The 22,598-nt window shown below is 28.4% G+C and overlaps 1 protein-coding gene across 3 annotated transcripts; it reads left to right on the top strand.

Annotated features, from left to right (window-relative positions):
• The first annotated feature begins 4,708 nt into the window (after positions 1–4,708).
• LOC111275956 (putative leucine-rich repeat receptor-like serine/threonine-protein kinase At3g14840) lies at positions 4,709–21,374 on the top strand. Of its 3 annotated transcripts, XM_089754547.1 has the most exons (25): positions 4,709–5,199; positions 8,091–8,220; positions 8,330–8,501; positions 12,943–13,014; positions 13,158–13,226; positions 13,509–13,580; positions 13,699–13,770; positions 14,009–14,080; positions 14,190–14,264; positions 14,347–14,415; positions 14,529–14,600; positions 14,696–14,767; positions 15,208–15,273; positions 15,679–15,744; positions 16,042–16,101; positions 16,201–16,236; positions 16,342–16,385; positions 17,179–17,552; positions 17,887–18,085; positions 18,750–18,896; positions 19,118–19,236; positions 19,353–19,563; positions 19,735–19,972; positions 20,307–20,457; positions 20,763–21,374. In XM_089754547.1, exons 2-25 carry the CDS (start codon positions 8,130–8,132, stop codon positions 21,159–21,161), a joined length of 3,018 nt encoding a protein of 1,005 aa, XP_089610673.1. In that variant the 5' UTR covers positions 4,709–5,199; positions 8,091–8,129; the 3' UTR covers positions 21,162–21,374. The 3 variants fall into 3 exon arrangements, with proteins under 3 accessions (XP_089610673.1, XP_089610674.1, XP_089610672.1); XM_089754548.1 differs by lacking the exon at positions 8,091–8,220 and having other exon boundaries at positions 4,713–5,199; XM_089754546.1 differs by lacking the exon at positions 4,709–5,199 and having other exon boundaries at positions 7,998–8,220.
• The last annotated feature ends 1,224 nt before the right edge of the window (positions 21,375–22,598 follow it).

Raw genomic sequence — 22,598 nt, 5'->3', positions numbered from 1 at the left:
ATATTAGATATATAATTTAAATTCGGATATATTTGATTTAGGATATAAATAAAAAAAATTAAAAAAATAAAACTAAATCAAATCAAACTATATATTTTATTAATTTTTATATATTTAAATTTTTATAAAACAAAAATAATAATTTTATATAAAAAATATATTAAAATTTTATATAAAAAATTAAAAAATTTAAAATTTAAAATTTGATAAAACAAATCAAATTAAATTAATAAAATTCAATTAGAATTAAATCACATAAAAATTCAATTTAAATTCATATCAAATTTTAAAAATTTATAATATTATATAATATAAAAATATTAAATCAAATTCAATTGGAATTATTATCATTTTCGAATAAAAGTGTAATTATTACAAAAAGATTTGTTAACCACTATTTTAAAATCTAAACAATTAATGGAGTGGTACAGGACGATTTGTGGCTTATTTTCACTGCAACAATTGCTTTATCTATTTTTTATTATTATTATTATTATTATTATTATTATTATTATTATTATTATTATTCCTCTACTCTCATTTGACCGACGAATTTCAGTACTTCGTACCCCCTTTTTTTTATTTTGCTTAACGTAAAATAAATTTTTTTTATTTGATGTAGATTAAATTTAAATATTAAATATATAAATTAAATTCAGATATATTGAATTTAAGATAAAAAATTAAAAAATTAAAAAAATTGAATCTAATCAAATTAAACTATATATTTTAATTAATTTTTCTATATTTTAATTTTTATAAATTAGAAATAATAATTTTATATTAAAATATAGTAAAATGTTATATTAAAATAATACATATAAATTTAACAATATTAAATTTCAAAAATTGATAAATTAAAATGAATTAAATTAATAAAATTTAATTCAAATAAAATCACATAAAAATTTGATTTAAATTTATATCAAATTTTAAAAATTTATAATATTATACAATATAAAAACATTAAATCAAACTCAATTGAAATCGTTATCATCTTTGAATAGAAGTGCAATTATTATGAAAATACACGTCAACTGCTACTTTAAAATTTAAATAATTAACCTAGTGGTGTAGGATGATTTACGGCTTGTTTTCACTGCAACAAAATGCTTTATTTATTTATTTATTATTATTATTATTCATCTTCTTTTCTTTGAACTACTAATTTTAATACTTCATACTTATTTTTTTATTTTGATGTTTATTTAAAAATTATATAGCAATTTTATTAGCCTAACATAAAATAAATTTTTTTATTTGATGTAGATTAAATTTAGATATTAAATATATAAATTAAATTCAAGTATATTGAATTTAGGATAAAAATAAAAAATTACAAAAAATTAAACTGAATCAAATCAAATTATATATTTTTATTAATTTTTATATATTTATATTTTTATAAAATAAAAATAACAATTTTATATTAAAATATATTAAAATTTTATATTAAAGTAATATATAAAAATAAAAAAATTAAATTTCAAAATTAATAAACTAAATCAAATTAAATTAATAAAATTTAATTTGAATCAAATCACATAAATGATTCAAATTTATATCAAATTTTAAAACTTTATAATATTATACAATATAAAAACACTAATTCAAATTCAATTGAAATCATTATCATCCTTGAATAGAAGTACAATTATTATAAAAAAATATGTCAACTGCTACTTTAAAATTAAACAATTAATGCAATGGTGCAGGACGCTTTGCGGCTTGATTTCATCGCAACAATTACTTTATTTATTTATTTATTTATTATTAATATTAATATTATCATAATTTTTTCCTCTTTTTGAGCTACTAATTTTAGTACTTCACACCTATTTTTTATTATTTTATTTTATTTTTCTTTAAAAATTTTATATAGCAATTTTATTAGCTTAACGTAAAATAAATTTTTTATTTGATGTAAATTAAATTTAGATATTAAATATATAAATTAAATTTGAATATATTAAATTTAGGATAAAAATAAAAAAATTAAAAAAAATCAAATCGAATCAAATTAAAGTATATATTTTTATTAATTTTTATATATTTAAATTTTTATAAAATAAAAATAATATTTTTATTAAAATATAATAAAATTTTATATTAAAATAATATATAAAAAATTAAATTTCAAAAATTATTAAATTAAATCAAAATAAATTAATAAAATTTAATTCAAATCAAATCATATAAAAATTCGATTCAAATTTATATCAAATTTTAAAAATTTATTATATCATGTAATATTAAAATATTAAATTCAATTCAATTGAAACCATTATCAGTGCAATTGTTATGAAAAGATATGTCAACCGTTATTTTAAAATCTAAACAATTAATTTAGTGGTGCATGATGATTTACGGCTTATTTTTGCGGAACAATTGCTTTATTTATTATTATTATTATTATTATTATTTTTCCTCTTCTCTTCTTTAAGCTACTAGTATCAGTACTTCACACCTATTTTTTATTTTTATTTAAAAATTATATAGCAACTTTATTAGCTTAATGTAAAATAAAACTTTTTATTTGATATAGATTAAATTTAGATATTAAATATATAAATTAAATTCAGATATATTAAATTTAGGATAAAAAATGAAAATTTGAAAAAAAATCAAACTGAATCAATTCAAACTATATATTTGTATTAATTTTTATATTTTTATATTTTTATAAAATAAAAATAATAATTTTATATCAAAATATATTAACATTTATAAAAATTTTATATTAAAATAATATATAAAAAATTAAAAAAATTTAATTTTAAAAATTGATAAATTAAATCGAATTAAACTAATAAAATTTAATTTGAATCAAATCATATAAAAATTTAATTCAAATTTATATCAAATTTTAAAAATTTATAATATTATACAATATAAAAACACTAAATCAAATTTAATTAGAATCTTTATCATCTTCGAATAAAAGTGCAATTATTATGAAATGATATATCAACCGCTACTTTAAAATCTAAACAATTAACTTAGTGGTGCAGGACGATTTATGGTTTAGTTTCATCGTAACAATTGTTTTATTTATTATTATTATTATTATTTATTTTTCCTCTTCTCTTCTTTGAGCTACTAATTTTAGTACTTCACACTTATTTTTTTATTTTGATTTTTATTTAAAAATTATATAGCAATTTTATTAGCTTAATGTAAAATAAATTTTATGATATAATAAATTAATTAATAAATTATCTTATTATATAATAAATTAATAAATAAATTTTAATTATTTATTAACAAAATTATTATTTAATTTAAAAACAATTTAATAATTAATTATTAATTATTAATTTTATAAATATTAAATAATTTAAAATTTTTATTACATATAATTTTTAGTCAATATTTTTAATTTTTTTCCTTTACAATTCATCATATCATTATTATTGTTCTAATATTTAAATAGATTTTTCATAATTAATTTTAATTTTATCGTTACAGGAACTGATTTCATTTTCAATTATTATTTCTATTCTCACTAAAACTAATATTATGATTTATCTAAATAAACTCTTAAGCAATTCGATAAAAGAAACTCCAACTTGCCATGAGATCATTTTATGGTCGTCTATATAAGATCCAATCATAAAACAAATTAGGTAAAGGAGTTAAAGGAAAAAACTTTTGAATAAAAATTTAAAAATCGTTTAAACTTTTCATATTTAATTGTAATAAATTAGTCATAAATTTTTTATTTGAAATTAATTAAATTTTTAAATATTTATTTTCATCCAATTAAATTCTTAAATGTTTATTTTCATTCCAATTGAACCATTGATTAGATTGAAATAAATATTAACAATTAATCAATTTTTATCTAATAAAAATTTGATAATTTAATTAATTATAATAAAATTTAAAAAAAAAAACTTAGATAATTATTGAATTTATGTTCAACAGCCTTTTTTACCCTTTAGCGAGCAAATTAAGATTTCATTCCCCCCCCCCCCACCCCCCCAAAAAAAACACTTGCATAAAATTAAAAGCTGTGTCCCCTGCTGTCACTCGTTTTCCACACTTGTCTCTGTCTTTCATTTTTCCAAGATCTGCTGTAACAAGGATGTAAAAATATCAGTCTCTATATTTGGATCACATTATTTTTTTCATAAGATCTTAATAATTCACCTCTTTATTTTCTCTCTCTTTTTTTCTTTTTTTGTAGATTCGTAAACGATGATTAACTGTTTTTAATGTGTTAGACTTATAACTGTTGTTAAAAAAAGAGTTTAGAAAGTGATAATTGTTCTCATTCAAAGCAATGCATCAATACCATTGAGTTCGATACTACTTTGTGAAGGTGGTGATTGGAGAGTTTATGTTCCATCATTCATATTGGATTAATTTGGAGTTTGATTAAATTTGAATTTAAATAATTTTGAATTAAAAAAATTTTGTATTTGTCATTTTAATTTGAGCCTTTGATTTTTTTTTATCAATTTATATTTGAATGGCTTCGAATCCAATTATTTTCATAAGAATTTACAGTTCGGATTGATTTGCCACGTTTATTTTTGTTTTAAAAAAATTAATGCTACATTTTTTTTTTTTGTAGAAGAGAAAAAAAGGCGAAAATTTGTGATACCAAACAGCTAATGACGCAATAGAAATGGGAAATATAGGTAAGCTTATTTAAGTCTGATATAAATGATAAATATAAATGAAACACAAACACACTACCATATAAGGTTGTAACAGGGCCATTTCCTACTAAAAAATAAAAACAGGGCCAGTCCAGACCAGAACAAAGCTCAGAGAGAGTTGTTCCCTGTTTCTCTGTTTCCCTGTCCCAAGTCCCATATTTTTTCTCTTCTTTGAAAAAACAAGTCTATATTTCTTTCTCTTCTGTCTTTCTCTCTGTCATTGTTCCTCTCTCTCCCTACTTAGAGAGTTAACTGGCAAAATGGGAGTCTGGGTTCATTCCCATTTCCTTGTTTCACCATCTTTTTTCCTGGTTTTGGCTCTCGTCTGCTTCCAGGGAAATGCTTCCGCCAATGTCTCTGCCGACGGCTGTGATTTGTTTACAGGCAGGTGGGTGTTTGATCCATCTTACCCTCTCTACTCAGCCTCTGCTTGCCCTTTCATTGAAAGAGAGTTCACTTGCCAAAAAAATGGACGCCAAGATCTGCTTTACACTCAATACCGATGGCAACCCCTTGATTGCACCTTGACAAGGTACCTCATTCTATATTTCCCCGTTACTTTGTCTCTTTCTCTATCCTCTCCCGTGAACAATAATTTGCTATATTCTTTGTTGGAAAAAGGTAAGAAAAAGGTTAGTGGATGTATGTTTGATGTATAAATTGCTCTTTAGCCTCCATTTTTTTCCATTAAAAGTAGGTATTGTCTCCAACTGATAGGAAAAGAAAGCTTATGGGAGCTGACCTTTTTTATTTTTTTTTTTATTGTTTGCCAGTTCAGTACTTAGATATTGTCATTTTGCTAGTTTGGAAAGATAGGGGTCACCACTCACCCATATGGTAAATTTATTGTAGTTGGGGTAAATTGAGTGTTTGGGTTGGCATTGTTTTAATGTAGGCTGTACTCACCAAGCCTAAATGAACCCCAATTATTGATGTTTACATTAGTTATAGTTACCCAAATGCTTGGTAATAGTCTCTCATCTTTTTCCTAATTACCAGAGTTCAGAAAGTATTAATGAATACTTTTTTTTTTTTGGCCATGATGAATAGTTAGATAAGCACAATTTATAATTCACATGATTCTACAACTCATCAATAAATTGCAATGTGTACATTAAAAGTTGGCTTGAAACCTTTTTCTAAGCTTGAACCCCTCATCAAATTCCGATTTACTTTTTCCTTTCATTAGTTTATATCATCATAAGTTTACATAAAAAAAAATTTTAATAATGCTCTGATAGACTGAATCCTCAATGAGTTGGAATACAATCAAGCTTTTATATTTATTTTATCTAAGAGTAGAAAACTTTAGGAATTTAAATAGTTACTTTTTTATTTAAAATTATCAAAATTTTAATAATGATTTTTGAAATTAAACAATTAATATTTTATTATTTACTAACAAATCATTTTATTGTTGACAGTTACCTTTTATTTTACTTATACCAAAAATATTGTTACAAAAACAAAAAAAAAAATCCAAAATGTTAAGTTTGCAAAAAAAAATTGCTATATCAATGTTGAAAATTTTAAAAATTAATTAATTAATTTTTAGAAAAATAAAATACTATAATAAAGCTATTAATTAACCAAACTGATTTTTTCCCCTTTTGATAACTTCTTCCATGCCAATTGCAAAATGTCCAAATCTACTTTCCACTAATAAAACAACATCAAGGCTACGTTCAACTTTCACTTCAGACATCATGTGAACTAATCCGACTTCCAAAGCGAGTGGAGAAATGTCACTTTCTTATTATTAGATTTAATAATTTTAAACGCAATATAAAAATAATAAAATAAATTTTTTAAAATATTAATAAAAATCATAATATTTTAATGAAATTAAAATTTTAATATAAATTATAATTTAATAATTTTTATTTTTTACATATATTTAACACAAATAAAATACAATAAAAACACACTCAAATAGATACAGATACATGAATCAATCTGCTTTTCGGTTCAAGTGGAAAGATTGTAACATGTGATTGGTCATGTTTGATCCACACTCCTTAAAAGCGCGTGGAATACTTGCGTATTTTGCTCAGGATTTAACAAACCAATTTGTATTTAACGAGCTGGAATGGGCAACCTCTTTAGCTTATCGTGAAAGGCCTCTCTAATTTTCTATTGGTTGTCCAACAGTGTTCCAATCAATGTTATCCTGTTATTGTCGATTTTCACATGGACAGAAGAACTCTTTGTGAACTCATTTGTATTGTTAACGGGTGCATTTTATGATAGTTAAATCTTTGTCATGTGCCAGACACCTTAGGCAATTAATACCATTGTAACAGGGAAACCTGTTCAATGTTTTATTACTGGAAATCCCAAGAGAAAGCAAATTTCTGATTAGTTTCTCTGGATTCATTAGGATAATCAAACCACTATTAACTACTGCACATTAAGAACTGAAGAATCAAAATGAGCCTCACATCTCACTCAAAACAAGAAAATATTCCATAAACACACTCAATTAGTAAACAAAAATCAAAAGATAATTTATATATATAATTCATATATATATAAATAAAATAATTTTTTATATATTTGAATGGGGTTCAAGTTGGGTTGGGTTCGAACTTTAAATCTTTTATTCAATGTTCGATCTAAAATTTAAACAAATCTAAAAATCGTGATTAAACTAATTTAACAAATTTTAATTTTTTATTCAAATTCTTTTAAAACTTGAATGAACCTTCATATTTAGATAAATAGTTTGACTGTTGAATAAATCTAATCATGTATACAAAATTACAAATATAAACTCATTTTTATAAGTTTTTACATTTCACTAAGAACGTATACATATCATGATATCCAATTATTTTTTATAACCTTTTAAATATATTATTTCCTAATTGTAAATAAAGAAAAAAAAAAAAAAGAAAATTTGAGATCGACTTTAATAAGAGAAAAATGCATATATCTAGCAACCAAATTTAAGTGAAATGGTTAGGTGTAATTTTCATTTTTAATTGCCCCGGCCTAACAATAGTTGCAATTACATTGGATGCGAATTTTTACATTTTATCATCACTTAATTCTACAAAGATAATATTCTCGAGGCCAACTACGTACAAACCATTAAATAAAAGAAGCTGGACTTCAAAATCCATCATTATAATATATATATATGTGTGTGTGACCTTGGTTCATTAAATTTTTATTCATGATATTTATACAACTTGCCACTATACGACAACATTTTCGTTTGGTAAGTCATACAAGCATAATTGACTTGTCTCTTATCTCAAACCAAAAAGTGTTCACTCCCTTTCTCTTTTTTGCTATTAAGGCGGCCAAAATAATTTTCTTCTCCTTGCCTTTTGTTTCATTTCATAGAAACTTCGACTTTCATATTCATATTTATTAAAACCCAATCTGTCATGCCATTTTTCCTTTCATTCAAACAAGCAAAGGAGATCTTCAGTTCCTCTTCAACGACAGTCCAAGATGCTCTTTCCTCCACTTGTTTTTGCTTCAATGTTCATTGCTTGTTGCCTTACAACTTTTTCATTAGGAGCTAAACTTGCAAGTGATGAAGGTAATTAATCAAAGTAGTCTAGAGATAAAGAACTTGGCTTAATTCTTTTTTTCTTTTTTATTTTCTTGTAATTTTCACCCTTTTTTTTGTTATATATGCGTATGTATAGTGGAAGCTTTGAAAAGCATAGGTAAGACATTGGGGAAGACAAACTGGAACTTTGACATTGATCCATGCAGTCGACACCGGAGTTGGGAAGTCGTACCCAAATCTAATTATGCTAATAATGTTACCTGTGATTGCTCCTTCGACAATAACAACACCTGCCATGTCGTCCGCATGTAAGCATTTCTCTCTTCAAATGAATTTTTTTCGTCCAAGTTTATTAATTGTCGAACAAACTTATCAGCATGGTAGGAGGAAAGAACCCAGTCATAAAAGACAGTTGTGACGCTGTGGGAATTACTTCCACCATGTGTCAAAAGGATCTCTAAATCTCTTCATGTATTATTGTAAGTTATTATTGATAAAGTAATTGAAAAAAAGGTTAATCCTTAATTTGTTTTATAAGGTATGCAGTATATAGATGCTAATAGATATATAATAATTGTAAGTTATTGTTTAATTAATAAAATTTCAATTTAATTTGAATCCAAAAAATTAATTACTCTAAGGTAATGGGTCAAACAATCAATAACTTCGTAAGTTATATGCATAAAAAGAAGATTTAAACTTTTAATTCATAAGAAACAAAAACAACAAATAAATAATTGTTTTAAAAAAAGCTTCTTCTTTTTTTCCTTTGAAATTGCATTATTATGTTACGAATATTTATGGTCTCAAGGAAAATATTTCAGAATCGAGGCTATTGGTAGCCCTAGCTGGTCGTACAACGCGAACCGATTGTGCCGGGAAGCCTTTGGCATTGGTTCTCAATCAAATGATTAGAGTTGAAAAAAAGAGGATTTGAAAGATACTCTTTGCTTAAGAAATTAAACATTAATTAATTGAGTTAAATATTTATATGTATCATAACAAAATTAAAATGATAATATATTTACAGAAAAAATATGTAATTAATGTATTTTTAATTCAATGAAAAATGCATAATAATAAATAAACAAATAAATAAATACCAGTTAATAAAAAAAATTTTAATTAATCTTAGCAAATATTTATAAACACATGCTAATAATAATAATAATAAAAAAATAAAAACAAAGACAAAACACAGCTGTAACTGACTTGGTTGTGGAGTGCCAACTGGTTAACTTACTGTATAATAGACTTTAACAGCACATCGACCAGTGCTGTTGACTGCGGACTTGTAGAGGCAATAGAACCGGCATGTGGGCCTACGTTTTTGTCGGCGTGCAAAGTCCTTTTGAGTGGCCCTTTCTTTCTCTCTCTCTCTCTCTCTAGTCTTTAGAACATAGAAAAATGAGATCAATCCCAAATCTTTAATTGCAATTGTATTGCTGGTTAATCTTCTATATATTATCTGATAGATAATTTTTTTAAAATTTATAAACAGAAATAAAAGATTGACAAGGGTATTTTTTGTTATATTAATTTTTAATTATTTTAATTTAAAATGTTAGTAGAGTTAAAATTTTTTTAATCTAAATCAGTTCGAGAATCAGATTAATAGATGACTTAGTTTGAGATATTATTTAAGTAATAAAAATATTTGTATTTAATTTTAAAATATATTTTAAAATATGAAAATATTATTATTTTAACATTTTAAAAATATTTGGGCTTGTTAAATCCAATGGATCACCTCTTTGACAAAAAGTTAGAAAGGTTGGCAGAGCTTGATTTGATTTGTGGACAGGTTTACTTAGTCTGTTTTTTATTTATCTCAAAATAACATATTTTTTTATATGATTTTGTCATAGAGAGTAATTCTTAATTATCATCTTATAAATCACGTTTTTTTTTTTTAATTTAAAACTTTTAAAATTATAATTGTTGAAGTGTCTCCTAAGAAACCTCAAAATCATATGTTGAGAAAGTAATAGAATTAAAATGTTTATCCGGATAATTCATTTAATTTTAAATTGAATTATCTAAAATTAAATTAAATTATTTTATTTTTATTAATTGAATCAAATTTATTAATTTTAAAAATTAATCTATAACTTTAATTCAATCGATTCGTTTAATTTTTTTAGTTAATCAAATAATAAATACATTTAAATTAAATTATATTTTAAACTCTTAATTTTTCACATTTTAAATAAATTAAATAAAATTACCTAATAAAATATTCAATAATCAAAAGCTTATATTAAAAACTTTAACAATTTTTGAAATAAAATGATTAATTTCATATATTTTTTTATTTTATATTTAAATTATATTATATTTCTATTAAAATTTTAATTAATTCAATTTTTACGTCGAATTAATCAAAAATCAAAATTCTTTCAAAATTATTTTTGTTAATCAATTGATTAATCAAATTAAATCGATTCAATCGGTTAATTTTATTAAAATTGAATTATAAACACCTTAAATAAGATTACTTGTTTAAAGTTTTTGTTGAGAAGGAAAAAAATAATTTTGATAGTTATAATTAATAAAATGCAAGCACATATAACATTCAAACTATACAACCCTAAGTAAGCTAATGTTTCTAAAAGGAAACCAAAGGAAAATGGAGGAAGAAAAAAGGAGGATGAAGAAGAGAATAGGTCCTTGTTATTTGAATTCGTAAAGAAAAATGAAAAGAAAAGTCCCTTAATCAAAATACAAATTAAAGATTATTAACATAAAATATTAAAAATTTTTAAAAATTTATATTTGATATATTAATAGTATATATATTTTATACACCATCAATTTACTAGATGTGATCATCTTATCAATAAACAAATTTAAAATTTTAGAAGCTCTTAAAAATAAATATTTTTATATTTTAATTATTTAGCTTAAAAATAATTTCTTCTATTTTTTACAAAAAACTTAATCACATGTTAAACATTTATATTGAATTTGACTCAAATCAACTAAATGAATTTGGATATCAAGGCCCATTTGGAAGCCATTGAGGGGTTAGTGCGGCACAGTTGAAGCCACTTTTTGGCTTCAATTACATTTAGGGTGGGTAAAATCATCCGAATCCGTCGGGTTTTGATCTGACCCGATTCTTTAAGATCGGTTTTTTTTTTTTGAAAATCGGGTATCGGGTCGGGTAGAGTAAAAAAAATTTCGGGATCGGATCGGGGTCGGATTTTGGGCAAACCCGACCCTACCTGACCCGATATATATAAAAAATTTATTTTTTAAATTTTAAATTTAATTTTATATTTAATTATATATATTTTATATATATTTAATTTTATATTTATATTTAAAATAATATTTTATTAATTTCGGATCGGATTGGATCGGATTTAATTTTATACGATGTCGGGTCGGGTCGAGTTCGAGTATTACAAATGAAAAAAATTTATCGGATCGGATACGGATTCGGGTATTACATATTTAAAATCGAATCGGGTTCGGGGCGAGCAAAAACCCGACCCGACCCGACCCGTTGCCATCACTAATCACACTGATACTTCATTAGGCATTTTTTCAGTGTGGCATGGTTGAATAATTTCATTGCTAGCACTTTTAGTTGACAATTGGAGAGGGAACCTTCCGGTGGCCAACTGGGGGTGGTTTTTCTCATTTTTATTCCCAATTGTTATCATATTTTAATACTTTTATTTTTGTTTTTATTTTTCTTTAATTTAAGAAATTATGAAATAAATTTTTTTAATTTAATGTAAAAATGAATTTTATTATATAATTAAATAATAAAAATTATTATTTTAAAAATTAAAAATATTATTTTTTATAATTTAAAATTTTTATTATATATAAATTTTAATATAATATCTTTAATTATAATTTCTTTTCTTATCATAATTCAATTCATCACTACCACTACATTCATATCTAAATATATATATTTTAATCATTACTTTTAATTTTATTATTATAATAATCAATTTCATCTTCACCATTATTTTCAATTTTATCGTCTATTCAAATATACTCTTTTAACTCTTTCAAATTTTGTTGAATGAAAAAAAAATAACATTTAAAATCGCAAATAATTACGACTAGTAATACCGCAATAAGAAAAGGGAAAATCTAGGGTTGATTTAAACTCCTTAATCCAAAAGAAAATGAGAAATCCTTACCACCATGACCCGTCTCAACCGCAACTAGCCACCGCTGTTCGGCTTTCAACTGCCATTAATGGAGCAGTGAAAGCTCTTGGATTATAGCCTTTGATTTACAGCACCCAACGGAGTATTATATAGGTCTATACTGATAATCTTAAAAGATTTTTAAAATAGTTTCTTGTTATATGGTAATTGGTAAGATTATCATGGAAGAAGAAAAAGACCGCAAAGGAGAGGCCATCGGTACGCGGAGCCTTCATCATCACTAAAATTTCTTTGAGTCTGTTGATGAAATAAATTAAGAGGCTTGAGTTAAAAAAAAAAACCCTAATCAATTAAAAAACTAATTGATAGATTTTTTTATTTAATTAGGTAATTAAAATTTAAAATATTTCTTTTGGAAGACCTTTAAAGTTCAATCTTTGTTCATTAATGATGTGTCACTCTTGATTAATTGATAGTGTATTGTCAATGTATTAAACATACATCTAATTTTCAATTGTAAAGAATTCAACTTTTTAGAAATTAGTAACGATATGTCAATAATAATATACAATTTTAAGCAGCATAACCCTAACCTTTGTTTATGTTGAAATAGACTGCTCAAGGGACAAAATCTAGCAGGCACTCTCCCACCAGAATTGGTCAGCCTCCCTTTCCTCCAAGAAATGCAAGTACCTTCCCATACTTCTTTTCAAGATCTATAGCTTAATGTGCTTGTCATCTTAATTTACCTCGATTCATTAACTATATATCTTTATTTCTTTTTATGACTGACAATATTTAATTTGTTGTTTTGAACTCTTCTTACAGAGACCTCACGCGCAACTATCTTAATGGCACCATTCCACCTGAATGGGGTTCTATGCAACTCGTCAACATGTATGTTTTTTTCATGTGTATGTATGTATGTATGCATGGATGCATGCATAGCATCTCTATCACCTTCCATATGAATTCAAACATAGCTAGACAACTATTATAGCAATAGACAATACACTTTTTATTTCAAATTGAATGTTCATTTTTTGTTTTTTTTTTTTTGATGTTTCATAGTTATATATATATATATACACACACAAACACACAGAGACACAGTATTTTGGTAGCAGGATTAATTCTTTAATTCCCTGATTTTTTGGATACATAAACGCATTGTTGCAGAACCCTTCTTGGAAATCGTTTAACAGGTTCAATCCCAGAAGAGCTGGCGAACCTAAGCAATCTTACTAGCTTGTGAGTTGCTTTACAGCAAGTTCTCTCATATATTTATCATCTCATTTTGACAAATGTTCAGAAGAATATTTGTTTTAAATGTCTAACGCATTAATATTATTTTTTGAAAATTGTGCAGAGTCCTTGAGCACAATAACTTTTCAGGAAATTTGCCACCAGCCCTTGGGAATCTATCCAAGATTGAGAGACTGTGAGATTCCCTTCCTCTTCAAATTCTATCAGAACTTCATTTCATTGTGTAGGATTTTACTTATTAGACAAAGTGATTGAATTTGTTTAAATCTTTCATTTATCTACTAGAATATCACTATATATTGGTTTGAATCATTTCCTTATCCCCGCATGATTTACAGGAGATTATTGTTTTTCTTATGTTTGATTTAATATCTGCTTTCCTCTTGGTATTGTTAATGTTGCTGGCTTTGCAGGTTTCTTAATTCCAACAATTTTACTGGAGAATTGCCTGAAACATTTGCTAAGCTGACAACATTGAAGGAGTTGTAAGCTTCTAACGTTCTTCTCTACATGTCATTCGGAATTGATATTATATATTTTTATATGCTCAAATTGGTTACTACACTGGTTATGATAGTTTTGTTTTCTCGACAGTCGAATTAGTGACAACAACTTCGCAGGAAATATTCCCGAGTTCATATTCCGGGATTGGACAAAACTCGAAACAATGTGAGAACTTTAATTACTTTTTCTCATTAGAAATATTGTGTTGTATCAATCTTTTAAATGAATCCAACTTTGGCAATGACAGATATATGGAGGCAAGTGGTTTGAGTGGGCCAATTCCAACCATTGGTTCTTTAGAAAATTTAAAATACATGTAAGCAAAGGATCTTAGATATCGAAGATTTCAGTACATATAACATGGGATATTGTCATATTTGTTGTTCGATCATTTTTGTTGTTTGTTGGATATTGGTTTATACTTTACAGAATAATTAGTGACTTGAATGGAGGTGAAGCACGTTTTCCACAACTTAGTGATTTGCCTAAATTGGAGAGACTGTAAGTAAAACTCTGCAATAAGGCAGAGATTGATGGAAGTTCTGAGATTTATTTTCACTAACTAAATTAATGGAATATTTGTGATTATATTACAGGATGTTGAGGAGTTGCAATCTCGTTGGAGAGCTACCTGCTTCTCTTGGGACATTGACAACAGTGAAGATCTTGTGAGTAAAAGACGTGGTCTCTTCCTTTTTATTTATTTATTTTTATAAACGAAGCCGTATTACGAGGATAAGAGTTGGAGTTACAGATGAGGATAAGAGTAGGAGTTACAGAATTTGAACTCTGGACCTGATGTCATTTTTTATAATTGAGTATATGAATCAACTGAATTAATCTCTAGTTCCTAGTTTCTTTCTTTAATGGAGGAAAAGCTTTCTTTCAATTTTGTTTCGGTATATCTCTCTTGTTTTGATGAAGTATGATGTTCTTTTTGGGTAATGTTATTTTTTGATTACATAAAATGTTCTTGTAGTTTTAAGTTCTAACTTGTATTAGGACATAATTTAGTTGTGAATTTTAATGCTTTGTTCTAAGAAAATAATTGAGAAATTTTTCAGAGACAGCATAGGGTTTTAATACCCTTATATAAATTTTCTTGCAGAGATCTCAGCTTCAACAGACTCAGTGGGGAAATTCCAAGTCTTTCCGAACTTAATTTGGATCAAATGTGAGGATATGATTTAACTTTCTTTTTCTTTTATTTATTTTTTTGTACAGTGGATTCAACGGGAAAGATTTTGCCGGAGCTGCTGAGGTTAAAACCCCAGCCCTGCAGGAGTTCCACTTCCACCCTAGCGGCAGTGGGTGAACCATGAATTTTCTACAGCAAAGTGCAAACACCCATTTTTAGTGGTGGAAAACAAAGTTTAAGCTGATTCTATGAATATAATCATCTAATTAATTGTGTGAATCATGCAATAGATCTTCTAAGGCACACTTGTTCCTATGTCAGGGGATGGATAAATGCACTTCTTTCATTATCCTCAGATTTGTCATTACAACTGATAAACCTTCCTGATAAGTTTAGTGCAGAAATATCTAATTGCAGAAACTTCATAATTTCTTTTATCAGGTTTTTAAATGAAAACAACTTTACGGGAGCAGTCCCTCAATGGATAAGGGACACAAAAGAAAAAATGTGAGATTCTCTTCCTAATGTTCAATTACATTAATTATATGCTCAAGAAATTTGATCATTCATAACACTTTTTCAAATAACCAAAATGAAGTTTGATGCTTCGATTTACAAGGTGCAACTTGTAAAGTTAAGTGCTACGGCATAAATTTTAGTCCAGCTTTAGCTATAGCATGTGGCCTCAAAAAACTTTATTGCACAAAAGGAATTAGATATCAATTTATTGTATTTTATGATAGAATCGAAGAGAAATTCATTACCGATTAATTAAACTAATATTCTGAACTATTCTATTTGCAGGGATCTCTCATATAACAACTTCACAAGCACAGGTGTTTCAAGCTGCCAACAAAGTGACCTGTACGAACGTTCTCATCTAAGTTTGGTTTTTGGGTTTTTGTTTGTGTTTGGATCTTTCATATAATAGCTATAGTTATATAATGTTCTTATTCTCTGTAGGAACTTGTTTGCAAGCACTTCAAGGATCTATAACTCGTAAGTGTCAAGACAACAATCATTAAACTTTCAGATCTTTGACAGACTGCCGTTTTGCTGTTATAATGCCTAACTTTTTTGTGGGATTTATGATTGTTTTACCAGTGGAATTGTTTCATGTTTGCGAAGCGTTAACTGTCCCACGGAACGTAAGTAGAAATTCATATACTTCTTAACAATGTTAGATTCTCATAATGGCTCACATTTTCTCTATAATTCTTTGCTGTATTTATCTTTCAACTTTTTGTTTGATATTCAGGGAACAAAGGGTCTAACATTTATAAGTAATAAAAGGTCTTCAATTCACTCTGGTTACCATCTAAATGCTATGATGCTAGTGTCATAGAGTATTATAATTTTCATAAAAAATTTGTGATATACCTGGCATGTTTCCTGAGGAACTTAAAGAAGTTCGGGGTCTTTTTTCTTATGTAACTTCATTAAAAAATACATACTGCATACTTCAGAATATTCTTTCCTTTTCTGTAAAAAATACTGATCTTTCTGCAAATGCTCTAGCCTATGTTGCTATACCAAGTGCTTGACTCATTTGAGATTGACAATTGGCAGTTGAGAACCACTATCTGTTTAACCTGTGCTTAGCTGTCTCCTTAGTCTTTTTAACCTTGTGTCGCAATCATCTGGAGGAGATTTTACAGATAAGCACTTTGTAGATTGGAAAGATGAATGAAAAAATGATTAAGTTGCTTTCCATTTTCTGGGAGACAAAAAAAGAGAGAATTTAAATTACTTTAAATTTCCTGAATTCCAGTGTCCTCTTCCCCTCTCCCCATCCCTCTGCCTATAAAAAAAGTAAAGAAAAAAGGAGGATGAATAGGATGAGAAAGGCTTAGTAACCTTTTTCTTGCTTTCTATGTGACTCATTCATTCTGTTTGTATTTTCCTCCAATACTTATTGAACTGTTGTTTTTTAAACCTCAGCTTTGCACTATCTTTATATAAACTGTGGAGGGAGAAGAGCAACTGTTAATGGTAAAACCTACGAAGATGATTATGATAGAGCTGGGCCTTCAACATTTTTCCGAAGTACAAGTTATTGGGCATTTAGCAACACCGGTATTTTTTTGGATGACAATCGGCCCGATGACATCTATGTTTTGGAAAATACACAGCTTTCTACGAGTGCTGGTGAACTGTACAGAAATGCACGACTTTCACCTAGCTCTTTGACTTACTATGCATTCTGTCTGGACAATGCAACATACACAGTAAACCTCCATTTTGCAGAGATACAGTTCACTGATGGTCAAAATTATAGCAGTTTAGGGAGGCGGATATTTGATATTTACATTCAGGTATTGCACTATTATTCTCCTTACAAAGTTCTGACATTAGAGAAACTTCAAAACTTTCACATTCTGCTTGATTTGAGCTAGTAAAGGAGCTTCAGCCTTACATGGATTCAAATCCAATCCCTGGTCAGGGGAGGTGACCACCAGATCACAAGCAGGACTAGGGCCACAATTCTGCCAATATTGCAGTATTGCACTGCGGTTTGTTATGATTTGTGGCACAGAATCAGGGATTGGATTTCAATCCTTATTATGGCCAATCAACTTGAAATTTCTATTATCCTTTACAACATGCGACTGCATAGAAAGTTTGGACAAATGGAGTGGGTAATTGCAGGGAAAGCAGGAGCTGAAGGATTTCAATATTAAGGATGAAGCAGGTGGGGCTGGCAAACCAATTGTGAAAAATTTTACTGCAAATGTGACTGATGGTACTCTGGAGATCCGTTTGCGTTGGGCTGGAAAAGGGACAAAATCTATTCCCGTGAGAGGAGTTTACGGTCCTCTTATCTCAGCAATATCTGTTATTGATCCTGGTAGGTTGCCAACTGGAAGATTCTTATTGTCTCTAATTGTTGCAAGCTCCCTTATCTTGTTCAAAACCATGCTATTTTAATGGCTTTGTCATATATTAAATATAGGTAGGAAATTTCATTTTAGATCATGCTACTTGCGCTCCTTAAGATTCTAGGAATTCTACTTGTTGAAACTTTTACTTCTTTTGTCTTGTACATCATTTTCACCTAAGTCCTTTTATTATCGTAAGGTTATATAATGTGTTTATTTTTGTTTCATCTTTTTATTCGAGATTTTGTTTGGGATAATGAATTAATTCTAGTATTCAAGAAAGTGTCTCAGTATTTGATGAATTTAATTCAGATGCTATTGGATTTTACTTTTTGTCATCTGATAATGAGTTTGATGGAGAAATTTCAAATTGAGACCACCCTAGAGGAGAGTTGTGTCCTTTTGACAAATTTACAGGAGTTCAGGCTGGAATGGTTGTTTCCATAGCTTTTCTATATAGAGTTTCCTTATTCTTCATGGACAAGTTAGGCTGGACCCTGTTACTTTCTTTTCATTTTTTATTTTCTCAGTCACACCTATATATTTCTTATTTCCAAATAAGTTGAATTATGCTTTCAACCAACAGTGCCATCTCATCTTGCAACTAAATTCTACAAAATTTTCTTCAACCAGGTTATAGACCTCCATCAGAAAATGGGGGTGGTATCGCTGCAGGCGTGGTGGTTGGTATTGTGGCTGGAGCAGTTTTTGCTACTGTCCTGATTGTGGGCATCCTTTGGTGGAATGGCTGTTTAAGACGGAAGAGTACGTTGGAACAAGGTATTTGGAGAGAAATCAATATCTCTGTTACTTCCGAGCTGTGTGAGCTTGTTGACATGAAATGATACTGTAATAATATATTACTAGGACATGAATCTACCCTTTCCCCATCTAACAATTTTGGGAAGAAATAGGGAACATAGTCTATGTCCATAGGAATCCAGAGATTTTAGAAGCTATATCATAAATATGTTTCTTATTTAGCCTAGCTTCTTGAACAGATCTAAAAGGTATAGAATTGCAGACCAGTTCCTTTACCTTAAGGCAAATACAAGCTGCTACAAACAATTTTGATGCTACTAATAAGATTGGAGAAGGTGGTTTTGGTCCCGTTTACAAGGTATCACGTGCAACGCAATCAATCTTCTGATTCTTTGCATTGTGACCATTCTTACTGCTGCACTTACTCCAGGTAATTTGTCGTTGATTGAACCTGGTAATGTTTTTCAAATGCAGGGCATTCTGGCAGATGGTACAGTAATTGCTGTTAAGCAGCTATCAGCTAGATCAAAGCAAGGAAATCGTGAGTTTGTGACTGAGATTGGCATGATTTCAGCTCTACAACATCCTCATCTAGTAAAGTTGTATGGATGTTGCATTGATGGAAATCAATTGATGCTCATATACGAGTACTTGGAAAACAACAGCCTTGCTCGTGCATTGTTTGGTAGATCTCGTCCACAACATACTTTGACACCCTTTGTTATTAACTAGATTCATGAGCAAGCGCACACATGTACACACACCCAAATTAAGACCTGTGGATGCTTGTTATAAATAATGTACGAATAGATGTATGGTTAGTATATCTTAGCTTCTCTTTATTTGGTTATTAAAGGCCCAGAAGAATTTCGGTTGAAACTGGACTGGCCAACAAGACGGAAGATCTGCATTGGTATAGCGAGAGGTTTAGCTTATCTCCATGAAGAATCAAGGTTGAAGATTGTTCATAGAGACATTAAGGCAACCAATGTGTTGCTTGATAAGAATCTAAACCCTAAAATATCTGACTTTGGCTTGGCCAAGCTGGATGAAGAGGACGATACCCACATTAGCACCCGAATTGCTGGAACTTAGTAAGTCTCAGTTCATATTGATTGTCAGTGTGTTCCTTTTCTTCATTTATATGCCTTTTTGTTTTTCTCAAATGCCAATGAATGAATGTTAGAAAATTTCCCAGAATACATATATAATGCACAAATACACAGAAATTTGCTTGTATGTATATTCATTTTCACTGTTAACAAATATTTGACAGTACATAAATTTCTAGGTTAAGTGGTTTCCAATGCAATCCACCAAGATAAGTGTTATAATGACTGCAATACTGTTCTTTTTTATATATACAAATGCCTAACACAAACAACAAAAAAAACAAGCTGTATTTAATTGATCTTCTTAACTTTGCAGTGGCTATATGGCTCCTGAATATGCAATGCACGGTCATTTAACTGACAAAGCAGATGTATATAGTTTTGGGATTGTGGCCCTTGAAATTGTTAGTGGCAAGTGCAACACTAAAACCAGGTCAAAGGAAGAACCTTTCTATCTCCTTGATTGGGTAACTGAGCTCTTATTCTTTCCTCTATTGTTTATCCATGTTGATATGCTGTCTTACCAAAAATAAATGAGAGAGGCCTGTTAAATGACCAATCTGACAACTATCATGCTTGTAGAACAGAAGGATTGAGTTATTGAATATTCCATGCTGCATAATCATTAAATGAGGGAGTTTTACTGTTTTGGGATTGCAGTTCACTGGAAATATTGATGTTTCATTCCTATTATAGCAAATGGAGATTATGCATTTGTCAGTTTTGACTATAAAATGAATCTTAGTGTGGAAATTGAATCTTGTGTTTCTAGGCTCATGTTGTGAAGGAGAAAGGGAACATATTGGATTTAGTTGATCCAAGAATAGGCTCTGATTGCAACGTAGACGAGGTGATGGCAATGATCAATGTAGCTTTCCTATGCACAAATCGTACTGCTGCAGCTAGGCCTTCCATGTCTTCTGTGGTGAGCATGCTTGAAGGCAGGGCTGCTGTTCAGGAGTTCTTTACTGATTCAAGTATTTCTGCAAATGAGTTGAATGTTGAGGCTATGAAAAAGTTATACCAGAAACTTGAAGAAAATAATGCAGATTACAGCCAGACAAGGAGTATGTTAGCGGATGGGCCATGGACTTCTTCTACATCTGCTGCTGATCTCTATCCAGTCAATTTGACTTCTGGTTATTGGCAGAATAGAGATTCAACAAATTAAGAAAATTGTCTGATTAACAGTAGGGAAACCTACGAGTCAGACAACGTACATTTTTCTTGTTTACCTTAATTCCCCCCACGGTTAGCACTATTTCTTTCTTTCAAAATTTGGATTACTGTATTTATGCAGTTGCAAAGGATAATAATCAGTGTGATTTGAAAATTTGTACATTTCAAGAGAAAATAAATCAAAACAATTTGTCCTTTGACTGAAGTCATTTTTACTTAAAGCTAATAACACAAAACTATGATTCATGTCCGTATTCTGTTTCAATTTCCAGATAGGATAGGCAACAGAGCTAGTGTCAGGAGGAACAGGATTCCTATACTAGCACATAGTTGCCAGCAGGTCTTAATCAATTCCAGATTTCATGGCTGTTACTTCTTCCACGCTTACCCTTTGCAGTCTTTTTTTATGACTCTTTGATGGAGTATGCTTAAGAATTCTATAGCAGTTTTTGGCCAGGGGACTAATGATTCCACATTGGTGATACAATAGTAATCAGCATTCACTAACAACCATTGCTGTTCTTTTCATTGGAACCATTTTCACATCTGGTGCACTTGTGCACAACACTGTTATCTTGTTAGACATTACTTCATTTTTCGTTTTCGTCTCTAGGAAATTTCTTGAAGTTTCAACCACCCTGTAACAACTTGAAGAAAACAACAGAGGATGATTAGTGTGAGAGCATAATAACATCTCCTGGTATTTGAGTCACCATTGTTCCGGGCCACAAGGCATAGAGCTTATCCATTTCTTAGCTATGCTTACTAACCCCTTATAGAATTTGAATAAGGTTTGTTCAGTTCATTCATAGCGTGTCAATCACATCTCCAACTTCAGAGAATTAAGAGACAATTCATTTCGTTTTTAAGAATTTTTTTTTCCTTTCCACAAACATGAAAAATGCAACAGCAGCCGCTGCAGCATGAATTCATATAAAATTGTTGTCAGTCAGTCCATCTATGTCAATCCTTTTCAAGAAATCATTGTCAATGACATTTCATGAATTTGTTATTGCATGGAAACCAAACAAAAGAGGCTATAAAGGGGGTTCATTACAGCTGTTGCTTCCATGAAATAAGTAATCCAAAGACATTTCAAATTTCTACTTTATTATATTATTTATTTTTCAAGTAAACAAGAAAAACACAAAAAAAATGAATCAGAAGAGTAAAAGCAAGAAAAGTTTAACGTATTCAGCAAACTTGCAAGTTGTTAGTTGTAACCAATCATGGTTACACAACAAAGAGGTTTTGTCTTGTCTGCAAAAGTTCGGAGAGTACAACTGCAAAAAGAAGCCAACAACATAACAAAATTGTTGAAGAATTTTCCAAAATGTTATGTTCTTTGTTTGGTTATCAGCTAGGATTTCTTGCATAAAAAATATATATATATATATTTTGGTCCCAACTTTGTTAACTGGCAGTTTTC

The sequence above is a fragment of the Durio zibethinus genome, chromosome 25 (genome assembly GCF_047325235.1).
Source record: "Durio zibethinus cultivar Kanyao isolate XHJ-2024 chromosome 25, ASM4732523v1, whole genome shotgun sequence".
Lineage (NCBI taxonomy): Eukaryota > Viridiplantae > Streptophyta > Magnoliopsida > Malvales > Malvaceae > Durio > Durio zibethinus.
The sequence above is the reverse complement of the archived record's forward strand: the minus strand, read 5'-3'. Positions and strand labels throughout refer to the sequence as shown.

Coding starts and splice junctions, on each gene's coding strand:
- LOC111275956 (XM_089754547.1), top strand. CDS start 8,130: ATGCTCTTTCCTCCACTTGTTTTTGCTTCAATGTTCATTGCTTGTTGC. Junction 8,221..8,329: donor TAAACTTGCAAGTGATGAAG/GTAATTAATCAA, acceptor GCGTATGTATAG/TGGAAGCTTTGAAAAGCATA. Junction 16,386..17,178: donor CGTTAACTGTCCCACGGAAC/GTAAGTAGAAAT, acceptor TTTAAACCTCAG/CTTTGCACTATCTTTATATA.